The 12,537-nt window shown below is 43.7% G+C and overlaps 1 protein-coding gene across 2 annotated transcripts in view; it reads right to left on the bottom strand.

The window, feature by feature from the left end:
- Positions 1–513: 513 nt before the first annotated feature.
- The window catches only part of LOC120028569 (endothelin-converting enzyme 2-like), a 63,269-nt gene continuing 51,245 nt past the window's right edge, over positions 514–12,537 (bottom strand). For both annotated transcript variants that reach the window (XM_038973763.1, XM_038973764.1), the window contains 11 exons: positions 7,285–7,427; positions 6,016–6,130; positions 5,505–5,615; positions 4,731–4,829; positions 4,367–4,444; positions 4,076–4,179; positions 3,633–3,743; positions 3,492–3,559; positions 3,140–3,330; positions 2,646–2,741; positions 514–2,233 (listed from right to left, as the gene is read on the bottom strand). In XM_038973763.1, coding sequence (XP_038829691.1) covers positions 2,057–2,233; positions 2,646–2,741; positions 3,140–3,330; positions 3,492–3,559; positions 3,633–3,743; positions 4,076–4,179; positions 4,367–4,444; positions 4,731–4,829; positions 5,505–5,615; positions 6,016–6,130; positions 7,285–7,427 — 1,293 coding nt within the window. In that variant the 3' untranslated portion in view covers positions 514–2,056. The remainder of the gene's footprint in view (positions 2,234–2,645; positions 2,742–3,139; positions 3,331–3,491; positions 3,560–3,632; positions 3,744–4,075; positions 4,180–4,366; positions 4,445–4,730; positions 4,830–5,504; positions 5,616–6,015; positions 6,131–7,284; positions 7,428–12,537) is intronic.

The raw sequence follows: 12,537 nt of genomic DNA, 5'->3' as shown, positions 1-12,537 counted from the left end.
TAGTGAAACAACTTTGCAAAGTGCAGACAGGAGCAAGTAGAGATAAAACAGTAACGTAGCTCGATTGAACAAGAGTCCAACAATATCCAGATTAACAAAGGTATCCTGTGCCCACCCTACCTCACGAAAAGACAGTCTGCAGCACTTTGGAGTAGAGGATGTACAAACAAGGACTTCTTTAGGAACATACCTCTTCTTCGACATATCCAGTCATTTCAAATGAGTGTTTTTTTGGAATGTGAGGTGAAATCACTGCAGCTGTCTCGACATTGTTGATAGTCCAACGTAAGTGGGGATGAAGTATCAAAGCAATCTGCAAACATATGCACACATGTACATATGCACACATGTACATATGCACACTATGCACGGATACACCCACGAACAGGCACACACACATACAAGCTCACGCACACACACACACGCCCACACAACCACAAGCATACACACACACACATGCACAAACTGTCCTTTTGCAATGAAGCCGACAGCTTAAACACAGTAAACATCAAACAAGCTTCGAAGGCTGTTCATACACACATACGGAACTTCACTCCCTTAGCGTACAGAGAAACAAAGAATCAACTGGACACTAGGAACAAAAAAATAAAATAATAATAATAATATCTTTGGCAAAAAGCAGTTTTAAAAATGAGAATGTCATTTTAACTTTGTCAACTTCAGAATATGCCAATAATTTTTTTTTTTTAATAAATAAAACACACAGGTAAGCGAGTGGTGAGTGTCCCTACAACCGGAGTCACAGCCAGTCCAGCACTGTCTCTAGGTCCCAGGTGGACCTCTGCTCATCTTGTGGTTGGATGCTTCAGTGTGACGTTTCCCTTAAATACAAATCTACGATCAGCTCTCCCTCCCCTTTTCCTAATCTTAACCATTATTGGGGAAAATGCTAAATTGAACCAAGATCAGCATCTAGGGGCAACGTCACCCTACTCCTGGTTGGATCAACATTGTTAAGTGGCTTTCCTATGTATCCTTTCTATGTACTCAAACTGCTCTCCACCAATCTTTAAGAAATGGGATAGCTATACGCAATATGGTGGCAAGGCCTATCAGTAGGCTTCAATATTGCTTTCACCTGTCCATTGATTTTGTATATGATGATTTTGATTTAGAATATTTAGAATATTAAGATCCTCACCCCTGCTATGAGGTCACAGTGAAGCACATTCTGCGGATTCATTGTGATGTCACAGAGGGAGCCGAGTGGTGTCTGTGAGGACCCACAGATGCCAGTGCACTTCCTGTGAAGCAACAGAGAAAGAGGGAGAGCTGAGTCTATATGGCTCCATCAGCCACATTGTACTATGTGTATACTATATAAGGAAATGCAGACCGGAAGCAGTGGTGCTCTCTTGTGGAAGCATTATGTGCCTCGAGGCAAGTAAGTAATATAGGGAATAGGGATGGCATTTGAGATAAAGCCATATACAATGTTCAATCACAGTGAAGTTTCTGCACTTCCTGTGAGGTCATAGAGGCAGCGGAACCCATCCTGTGATGCCACAGCCAAGTTCCTGCGCTTCCTGCGATGTCACAAAGGCAGCTGAACGCATCCTGTGATGTTACAGTGGTTTCAGTGAGAGCCCTCAGTCGATAGAGGGCTCTGGTTTAAATTGTAAACAGGACACACAGCGAGTACAGCGACAACACAGTAGCATAGAGAAAGGGGAGGGGATAGACAGTCTATAGTGGCTCCTCCTCCCCGGCCCCCTACCAAGTCCAGCAAATAATAAATAAAACGTGCCTTTGTGCCTCACCGGTGGAGGGGGGGTGGAGAAAGAGGAAAAAAAAACATAACACTGGAATTACACACACATCAGCAGATTACAACATTTCTCTCCACGTTCCTCCCTCTCGCTCACCTGAGTCTGTCCTGCTCTACCTACAAACCGCTAGTAATCCAGCATCATGTACAAAGAAAAGAAAACTAGGAGAAAAAACGTCAGATGATTAGTTCGAGGTTCTCTTCCTCCTCCTCTTGATTCTCCAAGCAGCTTCCACAGACAGCACCCCCCACTGGTTCTCTAAGGCCCTACCACACCACGCAGCGGTGACCCGAGTTCATAGGGGAGCCAGTGGGGCATTGGAAGTGCTCAGCAAAGTCTGGCGAGTTGGAGAGGGTGCCGATGACGCGGTATTTTGGGGGGCTGTGGGGGTCCGTCATGAGTCCTTCGTGGGCACTCTCCGGGGTTCGCACGGAACACCACACCTGAGAGAAGAAGAAAGGGTCTCCCGATAAATAAAACAGGCAGCAGCTAGATTATTCTCCTCTCTATCTTCCCAACTGTTGCATATTATACTCATTCTGTTTCCAAAATGGTGTTTTATTCGTTTGTACTCACGTTTGTACATCCACTTCTCCAACAGTAGTTGTAATATTCCACTCTTACTTTCACACCCAAATGCATGTGAATTCACTCTCATTTCACCCCCTTGTCTTATATCATGATGTACTACCAGGAGTTCATCCTGAGAGCGTGACCTGACTAGAAAAACTCGGGCCCCTAGTTTTATAGCTTATGATGTTGTCATGCAAACCCTGAGCCCTAATCATGAGTATTTGATACGTGAACTTTATCAGGATGTGTGTAACACATCTAGTTGACACTCCCATCACCTACCTGGGCAAATCCCACAAAGAATAGTTGGTCATTGGTCAGGTTGACCGCTGGCAGCCTCTTCTCCTCACCGTTCTCCTGCACCCACGCCTGGTACGCCTGAACACAACAGGACATTTTTTAAAAATAATAATAACATTATCCGCCACTCTGATGGCCCTGAGGTGAAGTATAGTAAGACTATTGTATAGTATAATAAGAGTCAGGCTGTCCAGGATCCCACCACTGACACCATGTGAAATAACACCGTAATAACTGTCGTAAAAACATCATAGTAACATGTTGTTACATAGTAGCAACTATGCAATTGCTTTATAAATACATAGCAATGGATTTGGCAGTAATGGATTGAGCTATAACTGCTCAACCCCATTACTGTTACAAAATAACTGAACTTTACTACAGTTAATAATTATTACAGTGATGAATAAGTTACTACATAGACAGTACGTGAGCAACTAAATGTAACGCATTATCAAGTAGGGAGACCTACTCACCTTATAGGCTGCCTTTAGGCCTCCGTTGTCAGCAATGTTCTCTCCCAGCGTCTGCTTGCCATTTATATGCTCCCCATTGATTGTAAACCCGTTGTACTGCTCTACCATGCATTCCGTGCGGTTCTTAAATGCTTCCACAGAGGAATTTTGCCACCACGGTCGAAGGTTCCCGTCTTTGTCGTATTCCCTGCCTGATTAAGGAAAAATCATCTTTAAAAAATGCAACATCTTTACAAACATGCACACCTAGTAATCATGTCTGTGCATGCATTCTAGTGTGCGTTGGTCAGTTGGTGTTTTTGTGAGGATGCGTCCATGAGTTCTGTGGAATCTGTTAAATGTGGTCACCGACCTTGGTCATCAAAGGCATGAGTGAGCTCGTGTCCCATCACCACTCCGATCCCCCCGAAGTTCAGTGCTCTGCAGAGAATTCACATGGGGTCAGAAAAGCAAGCGAGCACACATAGGTGCACATATACACACACACACTCACTTGGGGTGATCCTGAGCATAAAAGGGTGCCTGAAGGATTCCAGCTGGGAAGACAATGCCATTCTTGGTGGGCATGTAGTAGGCGTTGACTGTGGGAGGGGTCATACTCCATCTAGAAGGAAGGTGGCAGAGATGTGTATAAAATAGCAAACCTGTGAAAGCTGGTGAGAATAGGACGACTAATTGTCATTCTGAAATGGGCTTAATGGAATAGTGGAATAGTGGAATAATGTGTTTGATACCGTTCCATTCATTGTGTTCAAGCCAATACAATGAGCCTGTCCTCCGTGACACCAGACAACACTGGAGCAAAAAGCATCCAAATTAATGTAGTGTTTGACCAGAGTCAAATTTGTGCACTTTATAGGGAATAGAGCGCAATTTCAGATCAAATGACGATGGTGATGTTGATAATGATGATGAGTGCAGCTGATGAAGACTCACTGGTCTCTGTTGGGCGGCTTGCGGAGCTGATCGGCCATCACCCTGGCGGAGAAATTGTAGAAGTTGAGTGCGTTCTGGAAGAAGTTCTCTTCCGAGACGTCATACTGTGGAGAGAGACAGACATACAGACAGAAAGACGGGCAATAAAGAATGACTCACTGATTAGAAACATTAAAAGGTGTCCTTGTCATTTCACCTTCAACTTGTTTGAAGAAATCACAGGGTTCAATGTATGGGGTTCAATGTATGGTGTTCAATCATGACACATCTCAACAAAAGGTACTAACTCACCCCGTCATAAACATCATCCAGTTCTTTGGGTTCCAGGATGAAGTCAGGGAATCCAATCATGTCGTAGATGGCGTCTGCCTGAAGACCAAGAGAGCAAAAGGGATAAGAGAGGGCAAGATGGAGGAAGGGGACAAGAAACTTCCTGGTTTCAACATTTGGAGGTCTGGAAAAAGAGAGCTAACTACTGTATTGTAACCTGTAAACACATATTACTCCCTCCCTGTCCTCTCTCTCTTACATGTGCAACAGGTGTGCACAGGTATGCACGTGCGGGCGCGCGCACACACAAACACATTCTTTCACAGACATAGATAGCCTCTGGCACCCATACATAGCCTTTCCAGTAGGTGACATCATCTCTGACCTTGTCTTTGGCTGCCTGACGCGTTTGTTTGTCCATCCACTTGAGGTGATCAAGAGCATCTTTGAAGGCAGTACGGATTTCATTGATCATCCCCTCTGCCTTATTGTGGGGTGAGAGACAGACATTAAATGCAAGAAAGAGGGAAAGATGATGTAGATCCTTCTTTTACAATTACACTTAGATATGGACTAAATACCCGCGGCAATCTGAACCAGCCCATCCCTCGCGATTTATAATAAAACCAAGAACACTTGCACGTGACAGTCTATTTCCAACCTGCATAAAACTACCAGTCCTTCGTCTGTGCCTCCTCTCTCTCCCCTTCCATGTCTCTCTCTTCTACTTGCCCCTCTTTTCTCTACCCAATAACAATCTCTCCAATTTAATAGCATGTTTTTTCTCTCCTTTCATCCAGTCCCTACTCTCTCTATATTTGTCTCTCCCCTCTACAGGACAGGGAACTATTACTAAATTAGTATTTAATTCATTGTAAACATTTATAATAATTTACAGGAAATATATGAACATTATAATCTGTACAATTCATAAGCATTTATAACATTATACAAAGCATTTATAAGTATTCATAAACATTTATAAGCATTTAAAATAGATTAGTCATGAACATTTAATAATAGCCTAGCAAATATAAGATGATATGATTACCTTTCATTAGGCCTACACATGGTAACCACTAGGGGACAGTCATGGATTGTTCACCATGGTAAAACACTTGAATCGACTCAAATGCAGTTGTGCGCCTATTATACTCACAATCTCTTTGCTGTGTTTATCAAACGTCGCTTTGACAAAGAGTGCTCCCAGGGCGAAGCCGAGCGTGTCATCTGTGTTCCCAATGCAGGTCTGCCATCGAGGTGTGCAGGACTGAGCAAACACACACACACACACACACACACACACACACACACACACACACACACACACACACACACACACACACACACACACACACACACACACAACCGTGATAAGTTTCTCACCAGCTGTTTACTGTGCTGAGGCAGCACGCATTCCTTGCTATGAGCCCAAACAGTCTCACATAAAAATCACCAGGTCTCGTTACCCTGACACAGATTAAGCCTAGTCCTGGACTAAAAAGCATGCTCGACAGAGAATCTCCATTGAAATTCCTTTTGAGTCGAGGACTAGGCTTTATCTGTGTCTGGGAAACTGGCCCTTAACAAGGCATTTCCTGAAGCAGGGTTATCCCTAGGGCACTACTTTTAACCGGAGCCAAAAAGTAGGACTCAGCCTAAAAACACACCTTCTTGGTTCCGTACAGGCTCTCCAGCAGCTTGTCCTGGGCGTTCTCAAAGCGCTGGTCCAGACTGGACGCTCCTTTCTGCACCAGGTTCCAGATCATGTAGTTGTTGAGCAGGCTGAGGGCGAGGAGAGACAGAGAGAAACAGGGAGAGATGGGAGGAAGAGGCAACATGAGGACAAGTTGGTGACAAGGATAAGAAAAGAAAAAGCAACTACAGTCAATGGTTGGGGCAATCCAATGACTGTGTTTCCTCATGGGCAAAACGGGTTGCAGGGACGTTATTATGACGTATTTCATGATGTTATGGTCAGGTCAGGTTGTATAAGGAATTTTGGTAACACTTTCTATGAAGGCCATATGCATAATGTAAATAAGAATTTGTTCTTAACTTACTTGCCTAGTTAAATAAAGGATACATTTTTTTTTAAATACACACCAATATTCAGTACCAGTCAAAAGTTGACACACCTCTTCTTTCAATGGTTTTCTTTATTTTTACTATTTTCTACATTGTAGAATAATAGAAGACATCGCAAAACTTTTAGTTGAGCAACCACTGTACATGTACATATTACCTCAACTAACCGGTGCCCCCGCACATTGACTCTATACCGGTACCCCCTGTATATAGCCTCGCTATTGTTATTTTACTGCTGCTCTTTAATTATTGGTTACTTTTATTTTATTTTTTTGTATGTATTTTTCTTAAACTGCATTGTTGGTTAAGGGCTTGTAAGTAAGCATTTCACTGTTGTATTCGGCGCAAATTTGATTTAACCTTTTATTTACATGGTTGTAAAAGAGACCCCTTAATTGTAATCTGGTTATATGATGTCACGTCAATCAGAAAACTAGTTTACAATCAGAAAATCACGAGATAAAGACTTGCCAAATGTTCTCCTATGGGGTGTATTATAGCAGGTTCGTGTTTTTTGTCCTGAATCTTGTTCTGGAGGCAGCTCTGCGGAATTGTCAGTTGCTGGCACAGCCACAAAGTCAGTACATTTTAAACCTAACCTTGTGTAGCAAAAATCGCACAGTTCTGCCTCCAGGACAAGACATGACAAAAAAACGGGAGTGCAGGAGTTTTTCCTTGTCAGGTCATCCGGTCAGGAAAAACCTCTGTCCCTTAATATGGTGCATGGCTGCCGATTCAGCTATGTCACAATGTGTTACGGACGGACCTTGGAGTATTTCCTGACCACGTGACCTGACCTTTGGCTGATGGGGGATAAGTACGACCAGGTTGAGTTCCGTCCAGGTCCTTACCTGCGCTCGGTCTTGTTGATCAGGTCAGACACCTGCTGCAAGTACTCTTTGGCATATAGCACCACAGGCTCTGTGTCGTTCAGTTCCAGAGGGGACAGGGCAGAGGACAGGTAGTCCAGCCAGTCCACTGCCGGAGCCAACAGCTGAGGACGAGAGAGGTTAGAGGTCAGGGGTCACCCTTATGAAAAAGACAGTTCAACACAAAAACAATGTTTTTAGACATTTTCAGAAGTCAAAAGTGTCCCACATAACTGGATCTTTTCATTTAGACACAATTTTGTATCTATTCAATTCATGAGGCATATTGTTGGATCCACACAACAGATCTCAACATTGTTTTTTAAGCAGTGGGAATTCCCTCCATATAGATGGTGGACTAACCACAATACCATCTGGCAAGAACAGTAGACTGCATTTCAGACTGAAACAGTCTGACAAACGATTTTTTTTTGTGTGATTTAGGCTACATTCCAATTCTCTACACTTCTCCCGAAGTTTGCACTAATACACTTGTGTAAGGAATATGGTGGACATTCCCTCCAGCCATGCTTGATCCAATCCAATGATTTTAAATGTATTAGTGGGAGTGAACAAGTGCACACTTTTGGAGAAGGGTAGAGAATCTGAACGCAACCTTTGATTTGTAAACTATTCCTTAAAACTAAACCAAATGATCCATAATATTTAGACAGAGAGAGAGAGAGAGAGAGAGAGAGAGAGCGAGAGCGAGAGCGAGAGACAAAACAGTGAGAGGACCCTGCAGCCCTCATATATTTGCATTCCAGGTCCCAGACGCAATCACAGCCGCCCCTATCCTGGAGGGTCTGTAGGGGTATTACAGTAAAATCCTCAGCCCTCATCCCCAGACCCACATCCCACTGCTTTAATCCAGAACGTGGGAGCCGAGCACAGAGCAGGGAGGGAGAAAGATGATGGGATGGAGGATGTTGTCTAGTTGTTTGGTCTTTAATGCACAAAAAAAGTACAGTAAATACTAACTTGCCTAGTTAAATAAAGGTTAAATAAAATTGTACAAATATAGTATGACTACCTGTTTTTTCTGACAATCCTTATGATGCATTGTAACATGTTTAAGAATTAGTGTTGTCACAATACCAGAATTTTGACACGATATATATTACCGCCACAACAACAGTCACGAGTCATGACTGCCGTCAAATTCCATGTGACCGTAACTAAGCATCTCCAAAACTGCATTCTGATGCCGGTAGCTAATGGCCTGGAACTCAACGCTCTATTGTCTAATCCCTCTGACATCAATGCAAATGCAATCGAAAATTAAATCAAACACTTCATGAGAGCCGTGGCATTCAGAGTGTAAGCGGAATAGGATCACCTGTTGCGCAACGAGACCCAGCTTCTCAAAGCTGCTTGATGCATGGAATGAAATAAGTGTTCCTATTAACCCATGTTGCCAACATTTCTATAGGTTATGCTATGCAATTATGTGAGAAAACAGAGTTTTGATGGCCTCTATTAAAAAGAGGAGGATCCCACTAGTTTTCTATAGCCTAGGCATACTATATTTATTTCTCAACTTTCCTAAAATAAAGCACGTTACCTACCTGGCTGGCATGAAAATGAACCGTGGGAAAAGCGTTGTCGGATGTCTTTTTTTCACCTGCCCCTATTCTGATAGGTGTATGATTATGGCCCACTCTAAATAAAAAATGATTCTACACATACAGTACCAGTCAAAGGTTTGGACACACCTAGTCATTCAAGGGTTTTCTTTATTTTTTTTTACTATTTTCTACATTGTATAATAATAGTGAAGACATCAAAACTATGAAATAACACACATGGAATAATGTAGTAACCAAAAAAGTGTTAAACAAATCAAAATATATTTTATATTTGAGATTCTTCAAAGTAGCCACTCTTTGCCTTGATGACAGCTTTGCACACTCTTGGCATTCTCTCAACCAGCTTCTTGAGGTAGTCACCTGTAATGCTTTTCCAACAGTCTTGAAGGAGTTCCCACTGCCATGGTTTCAGCTGTCACTATAGGGCAGCAGAGACTGTCCTAGCGGCATTAACTCATTATGATTTCCCTGTTGAAAGAGGTGTGTTTTCTGTTGTCCTTTGCAGAAGCTTGAATTTTTTTCCTGTGTGCGTTTGTTTCCTGAGTGAGTTTGAGACCTAGTGTTTGTTGTTTTTCTAGTGTACTGTGATCCTTTGGCTACCGTTTCTCAGTAAAGTATTTATGTTTATCCTTAACCACTGATTCCTCATCTGGTCTCTTCTCTGCACCTGGGTCCAACCTCACCACGTCACAGCAAGCTTCTGCCAAACATGGACCCAGCTGAGATCAACCAGATCAAGAATGTTGTAACCCACCAGTGAGCACTGCTGGTGCGGCAGCAAGAACAACCCTCCCAAATGTCAGAGACTCTCCGGGGACTTACCGACTCCCTCCAATGACAGTCCAACCTCAACCCAGGAGGAGTCAATGCCCATGTCTCATCGCCCAGTGCTACAGGCGTCGCCGTAGTTCCTCCAGGGAACCTGCACAGGGAACCCAAGATCCCAGCCCCCGAGCGGTAGGACGGCCAGCGGTTCAAGGGGTTCCTCACTCAGTGTTCTTTGGGTATTCAAGCTACAGTCCCCCTCGTTCCACACCGATCGGACAATGATCATCTCTCTACTCTCGGGCAAGGCCCTGGCGTGAGCAACGGCGGTGTGGGAACAGAAGCCACCATCCTGCAACTCCATATTAGCTTTCACTGCTGAGCTGCGACGAGTCTTCGACCACCCAGTTGGCGGACGAGAAGCGGCCCACAGGAGCGTGACAAGCACATGCGAAGGCTGCTGCCTAAAATGCAGAGGTCTCGGCCATCTCCGTGCTACATGCCCAGAGCTGAGGAGATTCACCAGATTCAAGCCTTCGTGGACTCCGGGGCTGCAGATAATTTCATTGATCAAGACTTCGACAATAGAATTACAAATACCATGTGTGAAATGTCCCATCCCTCTGCAGATTCAAGCCCTCAATGGACGCCCCATTGGCTCCGGCCAGGTGGAATATCAGACCAAGCCCATTCTACTGCAGGTTGGGGTGAATCACTCAGAGACACTTAGTTTTCGTTTGATCACGGCTTCCGAGAACTTCCTTATCCTAGGGTACTCCTGGCTAGCGCTACATAACCCACTACTCTCCTGGTCCACAGGACACCTACTAGACTGGGGTAAGAACTGCCAGGCTAAATGTCTAAGACCCCCACCTAGAGCCTTGACGCATTCCCCTGCTTCCATTGAAGACCAAGACTTCTCCACTCTCCCTCCCGAATACTTTCAATGCCTTCAGTAAGAGGCAACCCGCCACCCTCCCTCCTCATCGTCCATACGACTGCGCCATAAAACTCCTACCTGGCTCCACCCCTCCCCGGGGCTGTCTTTACTCCCTTTCGATCCCTGAAGCTGCAGTCATGGACAATTACATCCGGGAGTCGCTGGAGGCAGGTTTAATTCGATCCTCAACATCCCCAACTGGTGTAGGTTTCTTCTTCGTGGGAAAGAAGGATGGAGGTCTGCATCCCTGCGTTGACTACAGAGGGCTGAACAGGATCACGATTAAGAATCGTTACCCCCTATCCCTGATGTCCGCTGCCTTGGACCTGGCCCATCGGGCCCATTCTTCACCAAGAAGAATTCTCACCAGATTGCAAACCTTGTCTGCTAAATTAACTAGTGTAGCCCACAGCCATATGGCATAGCCGGATCAGGGCCTATAACATAACGACGACTCAGAATATTCTATTCTTCTGAAATAGGCTACATTTTCTTCAAATCGTGTTTCTTTAGACGGGCCTTACATAAATAATAGATTTATTGTGATGGTGTAGGCTATATTAAATGGATGTATTTATTATGTTAATTAACGGTCAATTACCATGAGACCGGCAGTTATTTGCATGACAGTTACCAGCTGACAAACTTCTATGACTGCCACTACCCTAATACCAGATTTAGTATCATGATACTCCATACCAAAAGGGTACCATGGCAAAAAAAGAATGCTGGGAGATATATATTTTTTTTTATGAGGGGAAAGAGTTGGTCACTCACCCACTCCTCCAATGACATGCCATCCTCCCAGCAGCTAGCTAGCTAATGTTAAGTTCGGTGTTTTTAACTTGCTAAGTAAATACGCTAGCCCAGGGGTGTCAAACTCAACACATGGTCCATATTGAAAAAATCCAATGAATTCACGGGACAGAATTGTTTTTTAAACATGCAACTGCGACCCAAACTGGACAGTAGCCTAGCTAGTACCTTGGCATGTGTCTGTACACTTTCCCATCCACTGCGGGCTGTAAATGGGACACACCGATGCGAGCGCATCAGGCTGTAATATCATATAGTAGATTACTCAACTGTTGACTCATTTATACTCACTTGTGTGTCCTATTCGGCCGCCGGCCCTTGTGTTTGACACGTGCGCTAGCCTGTTAGCCACGTTACGACTGACTTGTGATCGTTGCCCTTGCTAGCTTGATTGTATTGACATTCCCAGCCTTAGCTAAAGTCGTCCGTTTTTGTTCAAAATATTGAGTCATTGAACCTGAAACAGTGCATCCAGAATGGAGGCAGCAAACAATGTACCAGGCCAGCTGTGATTTACAACCTGATAGAAATATTTTTGGACTACCAAGAAATGTATTAGTGAATTATATGAATCATGCCTTGAACTGCATCCATCTATTCTGCCAATAAATGTTTTACTTCACGTCATGGAATTTGGAGTTAAATAGAAGCTATTTTTAAAACCTGTTTTTAAGCATGAACTGGGAATTTGATATTATTTACTGATGTTATGATTGTCTGCAAAGTATTTAGAACGCTGTCAGTTCGACCTGAATTGTTACCCAGAAATGATTTGATATTTGGGTCCACTTTTGAGGTCTGAAATATACCCTTTAATTCAAGTGTCCTTGCACTTAACACCGTTTTTTGATTATCGGTATTTAGTGCACGTGATGGAGTTTCCAGATCATATGGCCACTGTATTGATACAAATAATCCTTATTCTGCCATGTAGGCATATGCTACTTTGTACTTAACTTTTAATTGAGGTTTAGGGCCTTTCCATCTACCCGAAGACGGTTGTCATTATCATCGCTAACGGTTACACAAAGTGGTAAACATATGCGCACCGCACCCTCACAGAAAGGGGCAGGGAATACAATGCATTCTGTTAATGTCTTATGATAAACTTTGACAAATACATTT

The sequence above is a fragment of the Salvelinus namaycush genome, chromosome 34, assembly GCF_016432855.1.
Source record: "Salvelinus namaycush isolate Seneca chromosome 34, SaNama_1.0, whole genome shotgun sequence".
Taxonomy (NCBI): domain Eukaryota; kingdom Metazoa; phylum Chordata; class Actinopteri; order Salmoniformes; family Salmonidae; genus Salvelinus; species Salvelinus namaycush.
This window is presented reverse-complemented; position numbering and strand designations above follow the sequence as displayed.